The 24,840-nt window shown below is 46.7% G+C and overlaps 1 protein-coding gene across 5 annotated transcripts in view; it reads left to right on the top strand.

Annotated features, from left to right (window-relative positions):
- PAM (peptidylglycine alpha-amidating monooxygenase) overlaps positions 1-24,840 on the top strand; it is a 280,372-nt gene that overhangs the window by 55,417 nt on the left and 200,115 nt on the right. For all 5 annotated transcript variants that reach the window (XM_075325058.1, XM_075325057.1, XM_075325056.1 and 2 more), the window contains exon 4: positions 3,845-3,902. In XM_075325058.1, the coding sequence (XP_075181173.1) occupies positions 3,845-3,902 (58 nt within the window). The remainder of the gene's footprint in view (positions 1-3,844; positions 3,903-24,840) is intronic.

Genomic DNA, 24,840 nt, shown 5'->3' with positions numbered 1-24,840 from the left:
TGTGATAAATGATTGGCACTCAAAAGGTCGGAATAAGTTATGTTATGTATGTAATGTGATTTGCAAGGCTAGATTTCAACTGTACTTGGCCTTCTAGTCTCCCAAACAAGTGTAACCATAGCCCTACCAAGCACGGAGGGGGTGTACTCTGTGTCACATTAAGGGGGGGATTATGTTGATTATTTTCATACAGACCTGACTTTAAACATATGTCATGAATATTTATGGTATCTTGTATTTTTGATCTGTTTCGTATATGTAAATCTATCTCCTTGTAGGCACAGACAGGTGGTCTGTATGAGCGCTGCATGTCTTGGATCTGGATCTTTAGATGTTGTTTATCTCCGACTCTGCGTGAGACAAACTTTTGGCCATAAACCTGCATTTTTAGCATTTGTACAAGATGATCTGCTTTGTTGCAAAAATGCATGCCGGCCTCTGAGTGTAAAGTGTTGGGTGGATTCTCATATTGTGCTGGCTATCTGGGTTCTTATAATATCTAGGTATTGGGGTATATGTTGTGATTGATTCATTTGATATTTTAGGTTTTAATTGTGTTTGTCAAAAGTGTGAAAATTGTTTTGGCGACAAAACATTTACAGGCGGGATGCTTATTTGGGACCCTCCTTATGGATATACAGTTGAGGGCCGCTAAGAGGCAGTAGATTCCTGCCCCCCCCCTGGCGCCATATTATACTGCATCTTCACTAAGGTAGCCTCTCTGGCGAGTTATGATGTTAGCCAGGGTCACTTCAACATTGAAGGGTTTTTTTTTTGTGATGAGACCATCTCATGTAATTTATACAATAGTTGAAACCTGTGAGGCCACATAGGGACCCAAGAGATAAGGGGGCACGTCTACTAAAGCAGGTGGAACTGTGCATTGTGAGGAGCTATTTGACTGCAAAGTTTCCATTTTGTGTTCCTCCACAGGGAACTTTATTAGTATTAGTTTGTATTATGTATTTATTGTACTCGCTTATATTGTGCCATTATAGTCCATCGTGTTTTACAGATACCCTAATGATGCCAACAAAGTGCCCCACAAGCACAGTATGATACTCCCACGGTAAATTCCTTCACAATACCCTCCACACGCACAGTATGATGACCCTACTGTACCAACCCTCAACTACCAGAGCAAAATATGGTGACCCCAACACAGTATGATCCCCCTATGACTTCCACATAGCCCTCCATGCAATATAATGGGGCATAATACATAAATTATAATGGCCCCCACTAACCCTCCAAACAGTTTAATGGCCCGAACAGAGCCCTCCGCACAGTATTATGATCCCACACAAAACTTCACACCGTACAATTGCTCCCATATAGTATAATGGCCCTTAAATAGACCTCCATAAAGGGTCAAGGCTCTCTTATAGCCCCTCAAATATTATAATAGGCCCCACATAAAAATAGTATATTGGCCTCCTTTTAGCCTTCCAAATATTATAGTGGACCCCACATAGTCCTTCATATAGTATAATGCCACCCATAATTCTCCATATGGTATAATGCACCCCATAGTCCTCCATATGGTATAATTCACACCCCTAGTTCTCCATATGGTATAATGCACCGCATAGTCCTCCATATGGGATAATGCACACCCATAGTTCTCCATACGGTATAATGCACCCCCATTGTCTTTCAAATAGTGTAATGGACTCTCATAGTTCTCCATATATTAAAATGCACCCCTAACCTCCTCCGTATATTATAATGTACCCCTACATTCCTCAATATATTATAATGCACCCCCATAGTCCTCCAAGCAGTATAATGCACCGTAATAGTCCTCTATAAATTATAATGCACACCCCATAGTCCTCCATAAATTATAATGCACACCCTAGAGTCCTCCAGATGTTTTAATGCACCTCCATAGTCCTCCATTTATTATAATGCACCTCCATAGTCCTCCAAATAGTGTAATGCACACTCCATAGTCCTCTACATATTATAATTCACACCCCATAGTCCTCCATCTATTTTAACGCAAACCCCATAGGCCTCCACCTGTTATGATTCAGTGACCGAGGAGGATCAGAAAAAGGACAAAAACTCGGTAAACCAAAAAATAACCAGAGTGGCTGGAACCTTAATGGACTACAGACCTAATACTGACACACAACTAGCAGTAGCCGTGGGGCATGCCTACGATGACCTGGTCGCCTCGACACAGGCGGAGAACTAAATATTCTTACAGAGAGAAATATTAGAAAAGCTAATCTGCCTCTGAGTAGTCCCCAAAGATATAGATAGCCTCCCACATGTAAAGACTACGGTGATATAAGAAAACACAATACGTAGCTAGAGAACAGATTCAGCAAAGATGAGGCCCAAACTATCTGCATAGAAAAGGATAGGAAAGAGCACTGACTGCAGCCGTAAAAAACCCTAGTAAATACCAACACGTCTGATATGGAAAAATACTGAGCCTACACAGGCTCTCCCCCACTATATCAGTACTCTGGTGTTACTGGGATCCAAGAAAAACACTGATATAGAGGAGGGACTGAATTTTGTACCAAGCATGACAAAACACAATACATAGCAGAACATGGAGCAAGGTACACAGATACTCCCAGCAGGGAATAATCCAACTCCACCAAGTACTCCACACAGGCAAAATAACAAGAATGTGGAAACCGTAAACAGAGATACAAAGACCAACTTATCTGAGAGGAGTTTTGGTAGACACAGAAAAAAGGGCTAGTTTCCAAATGTCCTTGGCACACAGGAAATACATTGAGCACCGACCGGGAACAAGAGAACACTACTCAGTTATATAGGCCCAATCCGAATGGCCTGATTGCCAATCTTCATCAACTGGCTGGTTCCCATTCAGCAAGTCAATAGCACTACCAGCAGTGACCACAAGAGGAAGCCCCAAACTGGAATCTAATTCACATGTATTCACAACATCCACCAGTGTAAACACTGACTTAAAAAAATAAATAAATAAATACTCACCTCTCTCCTCTTTCCCCAGCTGCTCTGGTCTCATCGTATGTTCTGCAGCGCTAAACATCTAGGCACAGCAGCACGCAGTAGTGACGTCATCGCACCCACTGAGCTGAGACATCACAGCGCAGACACAGTGGGAGAATAATGGAGGCGGGAGCATTAGTGGAACGCTCTCTCTTTCATCATCAACTGCGATGCCGGGTGGGGGCCACAGTGGGATACGCCACTTATGTCTACCTTTTGGATACATGTTTTATCCATGTTTAATATGATTACATTTATGAATTCTGTTGCTCACAGTATATTATAGGGTGACACCGTCTGCCTGAGGATAAGATATCACAAGATGTACTGATTAGTGGGAAAACAGACTGCCTAGACCTTAACAATCCCTAGAAGAACAGTGGATCTGCTCTCATGGTACCCTGTCAGTCACAACTTGCTGAAGGCGACTATGTTCTAGTCCTGGTGCAGTGAGGGTGCCAGTATGGAAGGAAAAACATAATTGATGTTTGGAAATGGCTCCTTAGCTAATAGGGGATCTTCGATCATTTCTGTATGTGTGCCCTAATTCTAGAATAGTCTTCCTTCATGAGATAACCCCTTTTATGCTTTTCGGTTCAGATAATGGTCATCAGTGATGATCAGAAAGGAAATTTGCTATGTGCCTAATAAATGGCTGCAGAACACAACAGTTACCGACAATTATGATATTTTGATGTGTTGAATTCCTAATATGATGAAGATGTGATTTTCCCTTTGCTGTCTGTATTGTAAATGAAGCTGTCACTGTCTAATGATCTTGGTCGTGTTCTCACTGCGTACAATACCAATGAACCTTTCTAAGAACAATCAATTTGTTTTTCAGTCTGACACCTATCTCTGCAAGTCTTACCGGCTGCCGTTTGAGAAAGAAGCCTATGTAGGTATGTATTATACGGAGGGGAGAAGCCCTCATCATTTCTTAGCATTATTCAACTGTTTTTCTTCTGAAATCATAAGCTTAATCGTCTGTCACATAGACCTAAACTGACATTTATCTTATGTAATGCAGCAACAAAGCAGAAAAAGCTACTTAAAGTCAAGATAACAAACTGTGTCTGGGGGCTGTGTGAGTAATTGAGGCAGGGGAGTTTAGCGCCGACGCCTGTGGCAGCCATTACCAAGCACTGCCATTTGTAAGGTATTGGTTTCTTGTCACTGCCCCGCTGCTTAATTCTGCGCCACTATGTGGGCTTTTTATTTACCTGTAAAGCTCAATATGGAGTAAGGGGGGTCCACTCAGCTGGTGATGTCGGCACACTTGTATGATAAATGTCTATTATTTAATTTGTCACATATTAGCACAGTGACTGTGGATACATATGCAACATCTTATGGTACTGTGTACTAACAGAGATACATATGTGTGTGTGTGTGTGTATATATATATATATATATATATATATATATATATATATATATATATATATATATATATATATATTATAGAGAGAGAGAGATAGATATGTATAGATGTGTATATATATATATATATATACATATATATATAGAGAGAGATATATATATACATAAGGTGTGTGTGTGTGTGTGTATATATGTATATATGTGTATATATATATATATATATATATATATATATATATACACATATATATACCTATCTATATAGTGCCTTGTGAAAGTATTCGGCCCCCTTGAATTTTTCAACCTACCCACCTACCTACCCACATTAAAGGCTTCAAACATAAGGATAAACAATTTTAACTTAATGGTGAAGAATCAACAAGTGGGACACAATTGTGAAGTTGAATGAAATTTATTGTTTATTTTAAACCTTTTTAAATAATAAAAAACTGAAAATTGGGGCGTGCAATATTATTTGACCCTTTTACTTTCAGTGCAGAAAACTCACTCCAGAAGTTCATTGAGGATCTCTGAATTATCCAATGTTGTCCTAAATGACTGATGATAAATATAAGCCGCCTGTGTGTAATCAAGTCTCCGTATAAATGCACCTGCTCTGTGATAGTCTCAGTGTTCTGTTTAAAGTGCAGAGAGCATCATGAAGATATAAAGGAACACAACAGGCAGGTCCGTGTTACTGTTGTGGAGAAGTTTAAAGACTGATTTGGTTCCAAAAAGATTTCCAAAACTTTAAACATCCCAAGGAGCACTGTGCAAGCTATCATATTGAAATGGAAGGAGTATCATACCACTGCAAATCTACCAAGACCCAGCTGTCTCTCAAAACTTTCATCTCAAACAAGGAGAGATGCAGCCAAGAGGCCCATGATCACTCTGGATGAACTGCAGAGATCTACAGCTGAGGTGGGAGAGTCTGTCCATAGGACAACAATCAGTCGTACTCTGCCAAATCTGGCCTTTATGGAAAAGTGGCAAGAAGAAAGCCATTTCTCAAAGATATCCATAAAAAGTGTTGTTTACAGTTTGCCACAAGCCACCTGGGAGACACACCAAACATGTGATAGAAAGTGCTCTGGTCAGATGAAACCAAAATCGAACTTTTTGGGAACAATGCCAAACGATATGTTTGGCGTAAAAGCAACGTAGCTTATTACCCTGAAAACACCAGCCCCACTGTCAAACATGGTGGTGGCAGCATCATGGTTTGGGCCAGCTTTTCTTCAGCAGGGACAGGGAAGATGGTTAAAATTGATGGGAAGACGGAGGTGGCCGACAGACTCTCTGTGGGTGGACACCCTCCATCGGGTGCTTTGAAAAATTTGTCCCGGGACTTTCGTAGGCTCATTAGATCAGAGGCTTTATACGACGCTTGGAGGGTGGACCACCCGGGAGAGAAGGCCTTTTCCTTCTACTCGCATCCGCATCAGACGCACACCAGAATAGAGTATTTTTTCATTGACTCACAGCTGCTGGGGCGTCTTGAGAGGGTGGAAATGGGATCCATTACGTGGTCAGACCATTCCCCACTCATAATGGACTTCAAGAAAGATGGTCCTCGACCTAGGCCTCAGCATTGGCGCCTTAATGAATCTCTGATCAAAAATCCCGACACTAGGGCCTTTTTAAATAAGCAACTGGTCGAATTCTTTCAGTTGAACACGGGCACGGTCACGTCGCCGGCAACACTCTGGGAAGCTCACAAGGCAGTGATGAGGGGACTATGCATTAGAGAGGGCGCCAGGGCTAAAAAGAATGCCACAAGCCAGCGGGACTCTATAACGGCCCATCTTAAGCTACAGGAGGGGAGACTGGCGGCTGCCCCATCACTGACTATTCTTAGGAGAGTCATCAGCCTTAGGGAAAAGTTGAGAGACTTGGCAATTGGCAGAGCAGAAAAATTGCTAACCTTTTCCAAACAAAGATACTATGAAAGGAGTAATAAGGCTCATACCTTACTCGCCAGGCAGCTTAAGGAGCGCGCTACATCCTCATGCCCTCAGGCTCTGCGCGACGAAAAGGGCACTATCCACTATCACCCCGCTTCAATAGCTGACATTTTTTTCAATTACTACAACAAGCTTTATAACCTTCCGGTTCCCCCGGGCATGGCTTCGCGCGGGGCTGGGGCACTTGGGGACTATTTTTCGGCCCTTGAGCTCCCTTCACTGCCTTGCGGAGCAGCCGCGGCTTTGAATGAAGAGATTACTACAGAGGAACTGGAGCAAGTTCTGGAAGCCCTGCCTGGCGGGAAGTCACCGGGCCCGGACGGCTTTACTTATTTTTATTACAAGGTGTTTGCGGCGGAGCTCCTCCCACACATGGCCGCCTTGTTTAACTCTTTCCTTCAGGGTAACCCTATCCCTCCATCCATGCTACACTCCCATTTAATCCTCCTGCCCAAGCCACCCAGGGACCCATTGGACTGTGCTAATTATAGACCAATAGCCCTTTTGAACTCCGATTTGAAGATGTTCACCAAGCTCTTGGCGGCCAGGCTTAATCGATGGTTGCCCCAACTCGTGTATAAAGACCAGGTGGGTTTTGTCCCTTGCCGTCAGGGGGGGGACAACACCAGGAAGGTCATAGACCTGGTGGATGTGGCAAATCGGACGAAGCAACAGGCGTTGGTGTTGAGTCTAGATGCAGAGAAGGCTTTTGACCGCCTTGCGTGGCCTTTTCTCTTCAAGACAATGGAGGTCTTTGGGATCTCGGGTGGCTTTATGCGGGCCTTGAAGTCCCTGTATAGCGCTCCTACGGCCTCTATCAAACTCCCCCTCCACATCTCTAAGCCTTTTCTCATCTCCAATGGCACCAGGCAGGGGTGCCCCCTGTCCCCCCTCCTTTTTGCACTATGCATAGAGCCCCTCGCGGCCTCGGTCAGGAGCAACCCAGACATCTCGGGGGTCCTGGTCAGGAATAAACCGTTTAAAATCTCACTTTTTGCCGACGATGTGCTCATTACACTTACTAACATCCATGTGTCCCTTCCAATTTTAATGTGCACCTTGGGTAGGTACGGGAGCCTTTCGGGGTATAAGATCAACTCTAGCAAAACGGAGGCAATGCCCTTGAATCTCGACCCGGTGGCCCTGGATTACCTGCGTTTGAATTTTAAGTTTCGTTGGAAGACAGATGCGGTCAAGTACCTGGGGGTTAACCTCACATCTACTTATGATTCCCTCTATAACCTTAACTTCCCCCCCCTTTTCCGAGAGCTGAGAACTCTTTTGAGCAAGTGGTTGCCCCTCCCTCTTTCGTGGATGGGGCGCATTGCGGCGGTTAAAATGAGCTTGCTCCCAAAATTATTATATTTCTTTGAAACCCTCCCAGTTAAGGTACCAATAAAGGAGCTGAAGTCCCTTCAGGCGGCTATCCTTAGATTTATTTGGTGTAACAAACGTCATAGGGTGGCCAGGGAGGTGTTGATGGCTCGGAGAAACAGGGGGGGGCTTTCTGTCCCGGACATCCTAAAATACTATTGGGCGGCCCATCTTAGGAGGATCCCCTGTTGGGTGTCCCTTTGGGCATACAACAGGTGGACTGAGATTGAAAAACTTTGGCTGGCGCCTATACATCCAAACGCGCTCCTGTGGCCCCCGGCCCAGTGTGATTCGCCCCCCCCTCTTCTTGGACCGATGCAGTTCACTAGGGACCTCTGGGCATTTTGCATTAGAAGATTTCCTTTGGCATCCCCCTGCTCCCCTCTGGTGTCCTTCATATACCAACCCTTGCTCCCAAGCAGTCTGGAGTCGGACATGGTGCACCCCTGGCTCAAGGCAGGTCTATTCAGATTTGCAGACATTATAGATGGAAGTACAATGCAGATCCATTCCTTTGAGTACCTTAGAGATAAATTCTCTCTCTCTAATCGAGAGTTTTTCCAATATCTGCAGATCAGAGACTTGGCTGGCTCCTTGTTTGGCAGGGCAGGGGCCTCGATTCCCACAGATTTTGAGAAAATTTGCAGAAGGGGCACTGATACTAAGGGGCTGATTTCGGAAATTTACATTTTGCTTTCTGATTCACGGGAGGGGCCCGAGGGGTCTTTTCCATACATGCGGAAATGGGAGTCTCTATTGGGAAGGCGGATACTTCCTCAGGAATGGGCAGCAATCTGGGGAAACGCCGCCAAGACGTCAATATGCACACTATATAAGGAAAATATCTATAAAATTTTGCTATTTTGGTACCACACTCCAGATTTCCTTCATGGCATAGACCCCTCCATACCGGCTTGTTGCTGGAGATGCGGGGGAGGCAGGGGCACCATTCTGCACATATTTTGGTCCTGTCCAGGGATAGTCCCCTTCTGGGAGCGGGTTAGAGGGTTGATCCATAAAGTACTATATATAGAGGTTGATCTTGATCCCCTGATCTATGTTCTGGGTCTTGGGAATGGGGGATTGGGAAAAACGGCCTCTAAGCTTTTGTCCCACATCCTTACGGCGGCCAGATGCTTAATTGCAAAGAATTGGAGGCAGCCAGGGACACCCTCACTCCAGAGCCTCAAGTATAGATTACTGGACGTTAGACGCATGGAACATCTCACGGCACTATTGCATGACACAGTTGACCGCTTCCAGGCCGTGTGGGCACCATGGGACTACTTTGCGGGACAGGAGGATCTGTGAGACTGAGGCCTATGGGTCCTATGGAAGGAGCATGGACTCTTGAAACCCTTCCCTCTTCCCTCCTATTTCTCCTCTCCCCTCCTAACCCTCCTCACCTGTCCTGTCATTGTTTGTCTAGGTTCGATAAGAATTGTGAATTTTATGTTTTATTTTATGTATGAAAAACGTAAATTGAAAATCTCAATAAAAATTCAAAGTTTAAAAAAAAAAAAATTGATGGGAAGATACATGGAGCCAAATACAGGACTATTCTTGAAAAAAAAAACTGTTGGACTGTGCAAAAGACTGGAGACTGGGATGGAGATTTGTCTTTCAACAAGACAACGATCCAAAACATAAAGCAAAATCTACAATGGAATGGTTCACAAATAAACGTATCCAGGTGTTAGAATGGCCAAGTCAAAGTCCAGACCTGAATCCAATGGAGAATCTGTGGAAAGAGCTATAAACTGCCATTCACAAACGCTCTCCATCCATCCTCACTCAGCTCCAGCTTTTTGCAAAGGAAGAATGGGCAAGAATTTCAGTCTCTCGATGTGCAAAACTGATAGACACATACCCCAAGCGACTTCCAGCTGTATTCGCAGCAAAAGGTGGTGCTACAAAGTATTAACTTAAAGGGGACTAATATTGCACGCACCAATTTTCAGTTATTTATTTTTTTAAAAAGTTTAAAATAAGCAATACATTTCATTCAACTTCACAATTGTGTCCCACTTGTTGTTGATTCTACACAATTGATTTCAAATTTTTTATCTTTGTTTGAAGCCTGAAATGTGGAAAAAGGTTGACAAATTCAAGGGGGGGGGGCCAAATAAGGCACTGTATGTATGTATATATAAATATATATGTATGTATATTTATTATTGTTGTTGTTGTTGACAATATTTATTATCATGTGAGAAAACCACTGCCTTATCCTCCGTATTCCAGCGGTTGGTGTCTGCGTCCCTAAGGAGAGTCTCTCCGCTCACACAGTACATACTAAGCCCATAGCCTTGTAGGTTATACCACTCTTATAATAATTACGCCTTTAGTGCTTTAATTGCTGTTTCCGTTCTTTAGAAACTGAACTTTAATCAAACATGCTTATTAGGGAGCTTGGTCCTTTGGTGTGGCCTAGGGCTTAGTATAACGTTCCGCTCGCTGGTTTTGTATGCCCCCGCCCCCCTCACTTTTGATTGTCAGCACTGGCTTGCCTGAGTTTCTCAGCTCGCTACAGGCAATTCAGAGCTGTCATTCACCAATGAGGGAGGCAGGGCATGCAATACTGTGGGGTAGAAAACTGAACTGACACTTTTGGCCACATCAAGGGTGCACAAAGCAATCTAATTAGAATATTTGAGACAATTTTAGTTCCTGCAGAATGGAGTCAGCGAGTAGAACAACAAAGGTGCTATTTTTATAGGGTATTTCTTCCCTATGAGGCTTATTTACTTAGTTTATACTTTTAATTTTGCCTGGGATACTCCCTTTACGCTCTGGATGCAATAGTTTTGTAGACCAGTGGGTGTTGGTGCCTTTCACCCAGGACTTCATTGGGTATTGGAGCAGTTCACAAAGGATTTCAGTGGGTATTGGTGCCTTCCATCCAGGACTTCAGTGGGCATTGGGACATTTCACAAAGGACTTCAGTGGGCATTGGTGCCTTTCCCTCAAGACTTCAGTGGGTATTGGTGTAGTTCTCAAAGGACTTCAGTTTCTTATTGGTGCCTTTCACCCAGTACTTCAATGGGTGGTGGAGCCTTTCACGCAGGACTTCAGTGGGTATTGGTTCATTTCACAAAGGACTTCAGTGGGCATTGTTGCCTTTCCCCCAGGACTTCAGTGGATATTGGTGCCTTTCCCCAGGAATTGAGCATTCTCTCATTGGTACTGCTGGCTTCCGATGCTGTTGTTGTGGGTGTATTCTGGTGATGCTAAGCTAACAGTACCCTAAAATATTTATTAGGCTGAATAACTTACTCATGTTTTTTTTTTGGCGGGGTGGTGGTGGAAGGTAGGGGGGGGGGTTCTTTGAAGATATGGAGTGTCAGTTGTCTTGGTACACTTTTCCTTCTAGTCTTGAAACCATTCTTTTGCTGCATTGTGTTACTTGGAGTTTCTTCTTCTCCAGGATACCTTTTATTTTGCCCATAACGCTATATCCCATTAACACTGCCTGTATGGTACTTAGTGATGATCAAAGTTTGTGTGTTTTTTGTTTTGTTTTTTTAACTTTTATTTTTTTGTGCTGCCCTTATGTTGCTTTTTGTGAAATGTCAGCATGACAATATTTTTAGCTTCACAACACAGTAGCAGAATTGAACCGGGAGAAATTCTGTTTTACACGAACAGAAGTTTTGGAGGAATGTTCTTTTATTAAATAGAGAACATGCTTTGCATGATCCTGCTGCTTTGTAGATGCGATCAATGTTAAATCTGAATGATCTCGGAGCCTGAGAATGGCGAATCTCTGGAGGCCAAGATTCCAGTGTTGCTATGGAAACCGTGTTCTTTGGAAACAAATTCTTATAAGTGTGGAAGGGGGTCTGAGACGCTGCTTCTGTTTAACGTTTCATAGAATTTTCTTCACCTTGTTTGAACTCAAGGCTTCCCTGATCCACAGAAAATGCAATATTTCTTATTGATATCTCCGTCTGTAGAAGGAAGTTTTAGTGTTTCATTTGTAGGATTTCCTCTCGACATTGTTCGCATGAATAAGAAGCCTTACACAGAAAAAGTAAAGAAAACGGAGTACAGCGAGGGAAGGAGATGGTGGAGTTACATCATCCAGGAATTCAGACATAATTATCAGCATTCCAGGGAAAGTCTATTGCTCCATCCATGCCGGGGAATGTACCGTCTATAGTACATGCAGGATAACATGTACGCAGTGTGCTGGCAGGGTCGGTAGGTCACCTGTCACAGATAATTAAAAATCCTTCTGTGTGTAAATTTTATGGACTTTTTGATAAGTTCATTATTTTTAGTTACCGCATATAAACAGATATATATATATATATATATATATATATATATATATATATATATATATATATATATATATATATATAGATATAGATATATATATATATATATATATATATAGATATATATATATATATATATATCTATATATATATATATATATATATATCTCCACCTCTGGGTAATGACAATGAGGTTTCCCTTAGGCTATATGCCCACGGCACTATGTACCCGCAGATATATCCGCAGGTACGGCCGCAGGTTTCCCGCAGCAGCTGCCCGGAATCCGCAGCTATCCATTTCTGCGGGATTCCAGCGAAATATCTGTGGTAAACCTGCGGACATTTGTGCAAGTTACCTGTGGAAGTCCCGGCCTCTATCTCCATAGTGGAGGTCCGGGATTTCCGCAGGTATTTCCACAGGAATAATTGACATGCAGTTAGGTGCGGCTGCAGGGACATCTGCAGCATATTCCGCAGCCGCACATACCGCAGCATGGACACAGGCACTCCCCACGTCCCATAGGATACTTAGAAAATACTTACTTAGAAAATCCAGATAAATCCGCAGGTTTTCCACGGCAAATTCCGCGGGTACAGAGTCCCGTAGGCACATAACCTTACAGCTCATTCTGCTTAACCTTTAGGCTGTGTTCACATGTTGCATTTTTAGTATGTTTTTTTTCTGCTACCAAAACCTGCTTTCTTGGCAGTAAAAAGTTGCTTCCAAAAAAACAGTTTCTTCAGCGCTCTATTGGGAGACCCAGACGATTGGGGTATAGCTACTGCCCTCCGGAGGCCACACAAAGCACTACACCAAAAGTGCAAGGCCCCTCCCCTTCTGGCTATACCCCCCCGTGGTATCAAGGGTACTCCAGTTTTAGCTTTGTGTGCGAAGGAGGTCAGACATTCCATGCATAGCTCCACAGATTTTAGTCAGCAGTAGCTGCTGACTAGTTCGGATGGAAGAAAAGAGGGCCCATATAGGGCCCCCAGCATGCTCCCTTCTCACCCCTGGATGGTGTTGTAAGGTTGAGGTACCTATTGCTGGTACAGGGCTGGAGCCTCACATGCTGTTTTCCTTCCACATCCCCTTGGGGGCTCTGTGGAAGTGGGATCCTGCCGGCCTCAAAGCTCTGACGCCGGGCTCCATCCACAGACCCATAGCACCTGGTGGATGCCGAGCAGGAGTACCATCAGGGACCGGGCCCTGCATCATACAGGTACTCTGTGTCCCCGGCAGGCACAGACACACCCCGGGCTGGCTGGGTGTTGTAGTGCGCCGGGGACCGTACACTGAGCTGGTGTTCCTACAGTTATCTGGGGGACTTTGTGTTCTGGGAACGCAGCGCCGACCCTCACTGGACCGGGCGGCGCTGCTGTGACTTGTGGTGCGCCGGGGATACGCCGACCGCGCTTTTACGGCGGCGGCGTTTATAACTCTAGTCCCCGGCTTTTGGGCCTAGGACGCCGGCAGCTCCGATCGTTCCCGCCCCCACCCTGTCAATCAGGGTAGGGGAGAGACGCTGTTTCACGGCAGCGAGGAGGGCTGGAGCCTGATTTACATGCTCCAGCCCTCTCACTAGGCACAGAGGGAAGCAGGCTTCCCGCTCTTGGTCAGGAACGCCCAGGGCCCGCCCCCCTTCCTCTCTCAGGACGCCGGCAGCCATTACATGCATGTCTGGCTGGAGGAAGGACGCAAGGCTCTGGGAGACCTAGACTGAGGGGCTTTGGGAGACCACACACCCGCTCTTAAGCGGGCGGTAAGCGGCTTTTCAGCTGGCCCCTCTAGTGCCTTACTGTGTATTAGTGTACTGTGTCACTGGACATAGATATTTATTGATTTCTTGCACTGTGAGGTCGCTTCCTGGCTGAATACCCCAGATCGCTCTGAGGAGGCAGCAACATGTCATCCACAAGACGCAAAGCTGCCAAGGCTAGGGCTGTGTGCACTGCGTGTGCTGCATGTGGGGCTGCTCTACCAGCAGGCTCCAAGGACCCCCATTGTGTGCAATGCTCAGATCCGGTGCTGCTTCGCCAGCCGGAGTCAGGAGAGATAGTGACCCAGGCTGAGACGCCTGTAAGTCCTGCCCCGGTGTCAGGGACAGACTTTGCAGTTTTTGCGGTTAATATGTCTGTGACTATGGCAAAAATCCTGGAAACTTTGCAATCCATGCCTGGGGCTCAGTCTATGGACACGGCGAGGTCTATGTCCTCTAATCCTCCGCAGTTGGATTTAATCCAGACTGCAAGGGGGTCCCCGGCTTCTCAGGATGAGTATAATGACTCAGATGATTGCCCCAGCCACCCCAAGCGGGCTCGCTGGGAAAGACCCTCAACGTCATCACACTGCTCAGGGTCTCAGCGCAATCAGTCTCCCTGTGATGTGTCTGAAGAGAGTGATCAGGAGTCTAATCCTGGAACCCCTCTCAATCTGGATACCCCGGATGGGGACGCCATGGTAAACGATCTTATCTCAGCCATCAATAGGCTGTTAGATATTTCTCCCCCAGCCCCTTCAGCAGAAGAGGCAGCGGCAGAGCAGGAGAAGTTTAGTTTCCTCTATCCCAAGCGTAAATTAAGTGCTCTGTTGGATCACTCTGACTTCAGAGAATCAATCCAGAAACACGACGCTCATCCAGAAAAGCGTTTCTCTAAACGTTCTAAGGATACACGTTATCCTTTCCCCCCTGATGTGGTCAAGCGCTGGACCCAGTGTCCAAAGGTGGACCCCCCGATTTCCAAGCTTGCAGCTAGATCCATAGTTGCAGTGGAGGATGGCGCTTCACTTAAGGATGCCAATGACAGACAGATGGACCTTTGGTTAAAATCTGTCTATGAAGCTATCGGTGCGTCGTTTGCTCCAGCATTCGCAGCCGTATGGGCACTCCAAGCTATTTCAGCTGGTTTAGCAAAAGTGGATGCTATCATACATCCAGCGGTGCCGCAAGTGGCGTCCCTTACCTCGCAGATGTCTGCGTTTGCCTCTTACGCTATCAATGCGGTCCTAGAATCTACCAGCCGCACCTCAATGGCGTCTGCCAATTCGGTAGTTTTGCGCAGGGCATTGTGGTTAAAGGACTGGAAAGCAGATGCTGGTTCCAAAAAATGTTTAACCAGCTTGCCTTTATCTAGAGATAGACTGTTTGGCGAGCCATTGGCTGACATCATTAAACAGTCCAAGGGTAAAGACTCCTCTTTACCCCAGCCCAGATCAAGCAAACCTCAGCAGAGAAAGTGGCAGCAGAAGTTTCAGTCCTTTCGAGGTTCGGGCAAAACACAATTCTCCTCGTCCAAAGGGACTCAGAGGACGCAAAGAAACTCAGATTCCTGGCGGGCTCACTCACGCCCCAAGAAAGCAAATGGAGGAACCGCTTCCAAAGCGGCTACCTCATGACTTCCAGTCCCCTCCCTCCGCATCTCCGGTCGGGGGCAGGCTCTCCCGCTTTTATGACACTTGGATGTCACAGGTCAAAGACCGGTGGGTGACAGACATTTTGTCGCGCGGGTATAGAATCGAGTTCAGTTCTCGTCCTCCAGCTCGGTTCTTCAGAACCTCCCCACATCCAGACCGTGTAGATGTCCTGCGGCAGGCGGTGGACTCCCTAAGAGCGGAAGGAGTAGTGGTTCCTGTACCGTCTCAGGAACAAGGGAGAGGGTTTTACTCCAATCTCTTTGTGGTGCCAAAAAAGGACGGCTCGTTCCGTCCTGTTCTGGACCTAAAACTGCTCAACAAACATGTGCACGCCAGACGGTTCCGGATGGAAACCCTCCGTTCTGTCATTGCCTCAATGTCTCAAGGAGACTTCCTTGCCTCAATAGACATCAAAGATGCTTATCTCCACGTGCCAATTGCTACAGAACATCAACGTTTTCTACGTTTTGTGATAGGAGACGACCATCTTCAGTTCGCAGCTCTGCCATTCGGTCTGGCGACAGCCCCCCGGGTCTTCACCAAGGTCATGGCGGCGGTGGTAGCAGTCTTGCACTCTCAGGGACACTCGGTGATCCCTTACCTAGACGATCTACTTGTCAAGGCACCCTCTCAAGAGGCATGCCAACTCAGTCTACAGGCTACGCTGGAGACTCTCCAGACTTTTGGATGGATCATCAACTTTCCAAAGTCAAATCTGTCACCGACACAGTCACTAACGTATCTTGGCATGGAGTTCCATACTCGAGCAGCGAGAGTGAAGCTTCCGCTAAACAAGCAGCGGTCCCTACAGACAGGGGTGCAATCTCTCCTTCAGGGCCAGTCGCACCCCTTACGGCGCCTCATGCACTTCCTAGGGAAGATGGTGGCAGCCATGGAAGCAGTTCCCTTTGCGCAGTTTCATCTGCGTCCACTTCAATGGGACATTCTCCGCCAATGGGACGGGAAGACGACTTCCCTAGACAGGAAAGTCTCTCTTTCCCAGACGGCCAAGGACTCTCTACAATGGTGGCTCCTTCCCACCTCATTGTCTCAGGGAAGATCCTTCCTGCCCCCATCCTGGGCAGTGGTCACGACAGATGCGAGTCTGTCGGGGTGGGGAGCAGTGTTTCTACACCACAGGGCTCAGGGGACGTGGACTCCGCAAGAGTCCACCCTTCAGATCAATGTTCTGGAAATCAGGGCAGTGTATCTTGCCCTACTAGCCTTTCAACAGTGGCTGGAAGGAAAGCAGATCCGAATCCAGTCGGACAACTCCACAGCGGTGGCATACATCAACCACCAAGGAGGGACGCGCAGCCGGCAAGCCTTTCAGGAAGTCCGGCGCATTCTGAATTGGGTGGAGGACACAGCATCCACCATCTCCGCGGTTCACATCCCAGGCGTAGAAAACTGGGAAGCAGACTTCCTCAGTCGCCAGGGTATGGACGCAGGGGAATGGTCCCTTCACCCGGACGTGTTTCAAGAAATCTGTCGCCGCTGGGGGGTGCCGGACGTCGACCTAATGGCGTCTCGGCACAACAACAAGGTCCCGGCATTCATGGCGCGGTCGCGCGATCAAAGAGCTCTGGCGGCAGACGCCTTGGTGCAAGATTGGTCGCAGTTCCGCCTCCCATATGTATTCCCGCCTCTGGCACTCTTGCCCAGAGTATTACGCAAGATCAGATCCGATTGCAGCCGCATCATACTCGTCGCCCCAGACTGGCCGAGGAGATCGTGGTATCCGGATCTGTGGCATCTCACGGTCGGCCGCCCGTGGTCACTTCCAGACCGTCCAGACCTGCTGTCTCAAGGGCCGTTTTTCCATCAGAATTCTGCGGCCCTGAACCTGACTGTGTGGCCATTGAGTCCTGGATCCTATCGTCAACAGGCTTATCCCAGGGAGTGGTAGCCACAATGAGACAAGCTAGGAAGTCAACTTCTGCTAAGATCTACCACAGAACGTGGAAGATTTTCTTAACCTGGTGCGCTGCTCAGGGAGTGTCTCCCTGGCCATTTGCACTGCCCACTTTTCTGTCTTTCCTGCAATCAGGGTTGGAAAAGGGCTTATCGCTCAGCTCCCTTAAAGGGCAAGTCTCGGCACTATCCGTGTTTTTTCAGAAGCGTCTAGCACGTCTTCCTAAGGTGCGCACGTTCCTGCAGGGGGTCTGTCATATTGTGCCCCCGTACAAGCGGCCGTTGGATCCATGGGATCTGAACAGAGTACTAGTGGCTCTCCAGAAGCCGCCTTTCGAGCCTCTCAAAGAAGTTTCTTTTTCTCGCCTGTCACAGAAAGTGGCGTTTCTTGTTGCGATCACATCGCTTCGGCGAGTGTCTGAGCTGGCAGCTCTGTCATCCAAGGCTCCCTTCTTGGTGTTCCACCAGGACAAGGTAGTGCTGCGCCCCATTCCGGAGTTTCTCCCTAAGGTCGTATCCTCGTTTCATCTTAATCAGGATATATCCTTGCCTTCCTTTTATCCTCATCCGGTTCACCGGTATGAAAAGGACTTGCGTTTGCTAGATCTGGTGAGAGCACTCAGGATCTACATTTCCCGCACGGCGCCCATACGCCGTTCCGATGCACTTTTTGTCCTTGTCGCCGGTCCGCGCAAGGGGTTGCAGGCTTCTAAAGCCACCTTGGCTCGATGGATCAAAGAACCAATTATAGAGGCCTACCGTTCTGCTGGGCTTCCGGTTCCTTCAGGGCTGAAAGCCCACTCAACCAGAGCCGTGGGTGCGTCCTGGGCATTACGGCACCAGGCTTCGGCTCAACAGGTGTGTCAGGCAGCTACCTGGTCGAGTCTGCACACTTTCACCAAGCATTATCAGGTGCATACCTATGCTTCGGCGGATGCCAGCTTAGGTAGAAGAGTCCTGCAGGCGGCAGTGACATCCCCGTAGGGGGGGGCTGTTTTGCAGCTCTAACATGAGGTATTTCTTTACCCACCCAGGGACAGCTTTTGGACGTCCCAATCGTCTGGGTCTCCCAATAGAGCGCTGAAGAAGAAGGGAATTTTGTTACTTACCGTAAATTCCTTTTCTTCTAGCTCTTATTGGGAGACCCAGCACCCGCCCTGTTGTCCTTCGGGATTGTTTTTTGCTGTTTGCGGGTACACATGTTGTTCATGTTGAACGGTTTTTCAGTTTCTCCGATGTTACTCGGAGTTAATTTGTTTAAACCAGTTGTTGGCTTCCTCCTTCTTGCTTTGGCACTAAAACTGGAGTACCCGTGATACCACGGGGGGGTATAGCCAGAAGGGGAGGGGCCTTGCACTTTTGGTGTAGTGCTTTGTGTGGCCTCCGGAGGGCAGTAGCTATACCCCAATCGTCTGGGTCTCCCAATAAGAGCTAGAAGAAAAGGAATTTACGGTAAGTAACAAAATTCCCTTCTTTTGCTACGTTTTTTGGTGTGTTTTTTTTGTAGCGCTTTTAATGTTTCTTTTGTCTACAGTGCATGTTTAATAAAGCTATTCTCGCCAGAGAAGCAGCGGCAGCGTTTTTGCACTTTCTCATTGCCTTCAATGGTGAAAAAATGCTAAAAGAATTGCAGTTCTGCTTCTTTCAAAGATACAACTGTTTTCCATTTTAGTCAGGGGGAAAAAAAGCAATCGTGGGCATGAGAGTTCTGAAATCTCATATCTTTTGCTAGTACTGTACTGTGAAAAGCGGCTTTAATTTGCATAAAACGCTGAAAGATAAAAAAAAATTCAGCAAAAACACAACGTGTGAACATTGCCTTATAGTGGTCATCTGTGAAATAGTTGAAAATACAGGGTTTTTTTTTCAATGGAAAGGCGTCTGCCACACCAAAGTTTTAGCATTTCAGAGACTTATAAGGCTCTTCATGTGGGCATCATGTGTGGCGCCACTGCGGCTTCAGGCGCCACAGGGTACTGTACCTCACTTAAGGTGCAGTATTCATCTTGGATTCGGAGTAGGTCATCCCCGGTAATAACCACAACCAACACATAACACGGGGGTTCTGTCACTGGGACCGGGTTAGGGTAGGAGCTGGGGTGGCCATCACGAGGTATGGGACCTCATGCCCACTAGTCAGGAACCTGGGAGACAGGGCACCCACAGGGGGAAGTTGGGAGCCATCCGACACACAATAGGTAGTCTGCACCGAACAGTGTCTGTGTGAGGTCGCACTTGGGAGGAGCAGCAGGCAACAAACAGTTTGGGGCCCGTGGTCTGGAGCTGGAAGTTTGACCTGGGTTCTTATGAACAGAAGGGGGATTCCAGGGTTGGCGGGGAGTGCAGCAGGCACTCGTGACCCGTTCCACGGCCCATGAGCTGGGGTGGAGGGAGACCATTGAAAGGAGACTAACAGAAAGGACCGCCGGTCACGACCTCCGAAGTATCCGGGATCGGCTGGAGCCCATCACAGCGGGGATCGGCACTTCCCAACGGATGAATGAATGAGCAGTGAGTAAAGAGATCTTGAACTGTACCACTGGTGTCGTCCCGTTATTTCCAGCACCCACGCCATCGCGACCCCAGCGCTGTCAGCGTCCCAGAAGAAGCACCACGGCCCGGCAACAAGTAACCCCCGACCCCGTGGGCGTGTCACATGCGTGGAGTTATTTCTTGGACATGACTCCCAGTCAATTTATGACATCCACTGCTTGGGACCAGAATATGCAGCTGCACAAATTGAGCTGCACACATAAAGACCCCTCTGGGTCTTTACATAGGTGCAAAGCCGGTAAGCATCTTTATTATAAGGGGTATCACCTTCCTTCATGGACACACAGCATTTTCAGCCTTTTCCTAGAGGTCATTTTAAAGGGAACCGGTCACCAGGTTTTTCCCCTATAAGCTGCGGCACCACCAGTCAGCCCTTATATACAGCATTGTAGAATACTGTATATAAGAGCCCAGGCCGCTCTATAATATAAAAAAGATCTTTATAATACTCATCTTGGGGGCAGTCGGGTCGATGAGTGTCACTTCTCTCGGTCTGGTGCCTCCTCTATCTTGTGCAGTCGCGGTCCTCCTTCCCAACTCTGTGTGGATGATGTGTCCTGCGTCACACAGAGGCCGCAATTGCGCTCCTTTGCATGCACACTATGATCTGCCTTGAGGAAGGCAGAGCAAAGTACTGTAATGCGCGGGCGCAAGGAAAGGTCAAAGACCGCCCGCGCATGCACACTACAATACTTTAATCTCGCCTCCACCGGGCAGATCAAAGTGCGCCTGCGCAAAAGCACCATTCAGGCCTCTGTGTGGATTACGTTGGATGGATTATCCACGCAGAGCTGGGAAGGAGGACCGTGACTGCACAAGATTTAGCAGACACCAGACCCGAGAGCAGTGACACTCATTGGACCAGAACCACCTCCTAAGTGAGTAATATAAAAGTGTTTTTTACATTATACAGAGTGGCCTGCGCTCTTATATACAGTATTCTAGAATACTGTATATAAGAGTTTACTGGTGGTGGCCACAGTTTATAAGTGAAAAATCTGTTGACAGGTTACCTTTAAAGAGTAGGACAACACATTTGACAAGACAAATTGCATACATTATTAGACCTGACTAGTATGGTGTACTTATTTTGAAAATCGATGTCACAGCAGCTATATAATCCTGATATTAAGAAATCATTTGAACTTGACTATGAAATAAAAGAGCCAATGAGTCCCAGTGTGCTCTTTGTCCTCCCAGCCTGACTGACAGCTGTAGCTTGTACTGAGCAGTGAGAGACCTCAGCAGGGAGGAGAGTCAGTGCCCGTAGTTAAACCTTTATAAAGCTTTTTACATCCATTCCTATATAGCTTTTCTAAGTAAATACAGTAATCTTATCTGAGATCCATTTAGTAATGTTTGCAGATTGTATTGTGAGATCTGGTGACAGATCCGCTTTGTGTGGGAGCAGAAGCCACCAGTTAGAAAGGCCTGTACTGTACACTAGGCTGCTGCTCTTTTACAATAGTGCCATTGTTATGTTGCTTTTCATAACCAGAGACGCGATGTTTTCATCTCTGATAAGCGTCCAGCAGCCTCGGCTTACTGTGTACTGTTCTCAGTGATCCATATAATACTATGGGCATAGCCAGGTTTGGTTTTTTATACTTGTTTATAATTACTATGATTACAGCAATTATAGCTGCAAGCAGAGTTTTTGTTCCTTCTCATTTCTTTTTATATAGGTTTTGGGTATTTGTCCCTTTTTAGAATCTGCAGAGGACAACCAAGTAATAAAAGACAGAACAGTTATTTAGGTGTTGTGTGGTTTAGAAAAAGCCTCTTAGGAAATTGTTAGTAGCCGCCCTGTATATTAAGGCAGAACAGCTCTTGCTCTGGGGGATGCGGCTGCCCGGTGTCGTACGTGGTCAGCGCATTATTTATCCTGCGGTACCTCTGCCGGAGAATCGAACACTTACTCCCCCCGGCATGACGGCTGATCGCTGGGAATCCCAGGAGCAGGAGATTCACTTCTTCGGTTACTATTGGCAGATTCTTCTAACTAAAAAATACGTATCACATTTTTTGGTCCAGTGGCCACAATGGCAGATTGAGCCAACCCCATGGACTGCAATAAAACCTAATAAACACCAAAGCCTAATATCTAATAGGTGACATTTAAATTTTTAAGACTCCTACCTCTCAGGAGGATAGAGGTCATTTCCTCTTCTGTTCCGTCCAAAAAGGAAGAGACAATGGGTTCAGCTATCGTCATTGTTGTTTGTGAGATGCTGACAATCCAGTGTTTCCTTTCTTCCATAAATCACAATGATTATGGTAGCCCTCATGATAGACCACTTTTTTACTTCATCTATTCCTTACCTAGATGATGACCTGATCACAGACGTGGCCATTCGGTGGACCATTAGAGCAGGGCTACAAGGCGACATGTCCTTCAACACTGAAATCGCAGTGACACATTGCCAAATTGGATGTAGTGATTCACTTCAGTGTCACGTTGCAATACAAATGTGTCCAAATGCCTTGGCGTTTAAGTTGCTGGTTGCAACATGCGACTTATTTACACTTTTTACGGGTTAGTAAGTTGCAGACAATCTACACAATGTCTTTGCTGCTTGACTTTTCACTGAATTACGGTCTTGTAGCCCTGCCCTAATAGTTGACCATACCTTACGGTCTTACTTGACTCTCCTCTACTCCCTAATATGGAAAGTACCGTATATAGGCGCAACCCCCCGACACTGCCAGGCCCATCTGTAACCATGTAGTTTGGGACCACACAGCCATCAGGGGCAAAATGTAATCATCTTGTCTCAGGCTGGTTTGGAGAAATTTAGATGAAACATCTGCCAGGGCTACCAGTACTGATGCTCAGGAAACAGTGAAATTGCCCATTGCCTTCAGTTACATTTTTTTTTTTACTATTTTTATTTACCGGCTTGATTGCATTGGATAATCTCTACATTGTTCGTAGAGATGTCTTAAAGGGGTTTTTCCATCTTCCCATCAAAGAGCGATGCTCCGTAAACAACTGTTTTGGAAGAAAAATGGCCACCAGAGACTCATATCCACTAAATTCTATTAATAAATGCCACGTGTGGATGGACAGGTCCACCAGAATGGGAGAGCCTGCTTGTTAGCAGCCCTGTGCTCTGCACCAAAGACTAAAGGGGGCTTTACACGCTGCGACTTCGCTAATGCGGAGTCGTTGGGGTCACGGAATTTGTGACGCGCATCCGGCCGCATTAGCGATGTTGCTGCGTGTGACACCAATGAGCAATTTTGCATCGTTGCAAAAACGTGCAAAATCGCTCATCGGTGACATGGGGGTCCATTCTCGATTATCATTACTGCAGCAGTAACGATGTAGTTCGTCGCTCCTGCGGCAGCACACATCGCTATTTGTGACGCCGCAGGAACGAGGAAGCTCTCCTTACCTGCCTCCCGGCCGCTATGAGGAAGGAAGGAGGTGGGCGGGATGTTACGTCCCGCTCATCTCCGCCCCTCCGCTTCTATTGGGCGGCTGCTCAGTGACGTCGCTGTGACGCCGCACGGACCGCCCCCTTAGAAAGGAGGCGGTTCGCCGGTCACAGCGACGTCGCCGGGCAGGTAAGTATGTGTGACGGGTCTGGGCGATGTTGTGCGGCACGGGCAGCGATTTGCCCGTGTCGCGCAACAGATGGGGGCGGGTACCCACACTAGCGATATCGGGACCGATATCGCAGTGTGTAAAGTAGCCTTTAGTGGTCCCTTCCACGCGGTGCGGATTGCTAAATAGGGCGTATGGAAATGAGCCCCTTTTAAGAGAATTTTTGGATCCCCAATGAATGGTGTTCAAGCACGTATATAGCAAATCATACCCTGCTTGTAAATGGAGGAAGTATTTTCCCACGATAACGGGAATAGGTTCCTGTTCTGCAAGATTTTTTCTCAGCAGCTGTGAGTGACACGTCATTTCACAACATCTGTGTGTTCTTGAGTAAGATATACTTTGTATACAGTCTTGTGTCTCTATAGATACAGGTTTTGTGTTTTCTTTAAATTTACTTGATATAGTCCAGCAGGATGAAGACTTTTATATTTATCAATGCCAGAGGCAAAAAAAAAGAAATCTGGATGCTCGGCTACCGCAGCCCATGATGACGTGCGAAGCTCTCGCTAATTAGGAGCTTAAAGTGATCTGACCACGGTGTCACTGCAAGAAGAAAAGAAACCCCTGAGGAGTCTGATTGTCTAATGTAACCTCAGATGCAGGAAGAACATCTTTACAAAAATCTGAGCTATTATCAGCGGATGGAAGCTGTGAAAATATCAGTAAACATGTCATATATAGCAGAGTGCAGCCAGCGCTGTTCATTGCAATGGAAGGAAACTATGGTACAGTGTTCTCTGAAGAAGATAAAGCATTCATATTTTTTGTAGATGCATATATCATCGACTCTTACGATCCTCTTTCCATTAAAGATGTTGTCCACAACTTTTACATTGATGGCCTATCCTTAGGATAGGTCATCAATGTCTGATTGGCTCGGGTCCCATACACCGCACCATTCGATCCCCCTCTGCTTTTTTCTTGGTTTTCTTGGATCTGTACTCCCCCCCCCCCCCCAATTGGCACATGTGATTTTAATCAGCAGGAGACTGCAAGACGGGTCATCCTTTTTTTTGCTCCCAGTTCATATATGGGAGCCAGTGGGAAGTGAGTGCGCAGCTCCTCTCACTGTGTGCTGGTACCGTGTGATGGCCGCTGTTGTGGTGGATTTGTGTCAGAGGGGCGGTGCGGCCTAGAGCCATGGGGTCTTTGCCTTGCAGCATGGGCGCTGTGAGGCACCAGGTCATCTACCCTGCTGGCGCTTTGTCGCTGTATTGGTGGTTAGTGCACAGTGCCGCACTATCAGGTTTAGAATAGGGACCCACTCAGAGGTTGACGTGGCAGTGGGCTTAATACAATCTGATCAGAATGGTAACAAAGAACCTCATGTTCTATTATTTC

The sequence above is a fragment of the Anomaloglossus baeobatrachus genome, chromosome 1 (genome assembly GCF_048569485.1).
Source record: "Anomaloglossus baeobatrachus isolate aAnoBae1 chromosome 1, aAnoBae1.hap1, whole genome shotgun sequence".
Taxonomy (NCBI): Eukaryota; Metazoa; Chordata; class Amphibia; order Anura; family Aromobatidae; genus Anomaloglossus; species Anomaloglossus baeobatrachus.
Note: the sequence above shows the minus strand (reverse complement) of the source record. Positions and strands in the feature narration are given on the sequence as shown.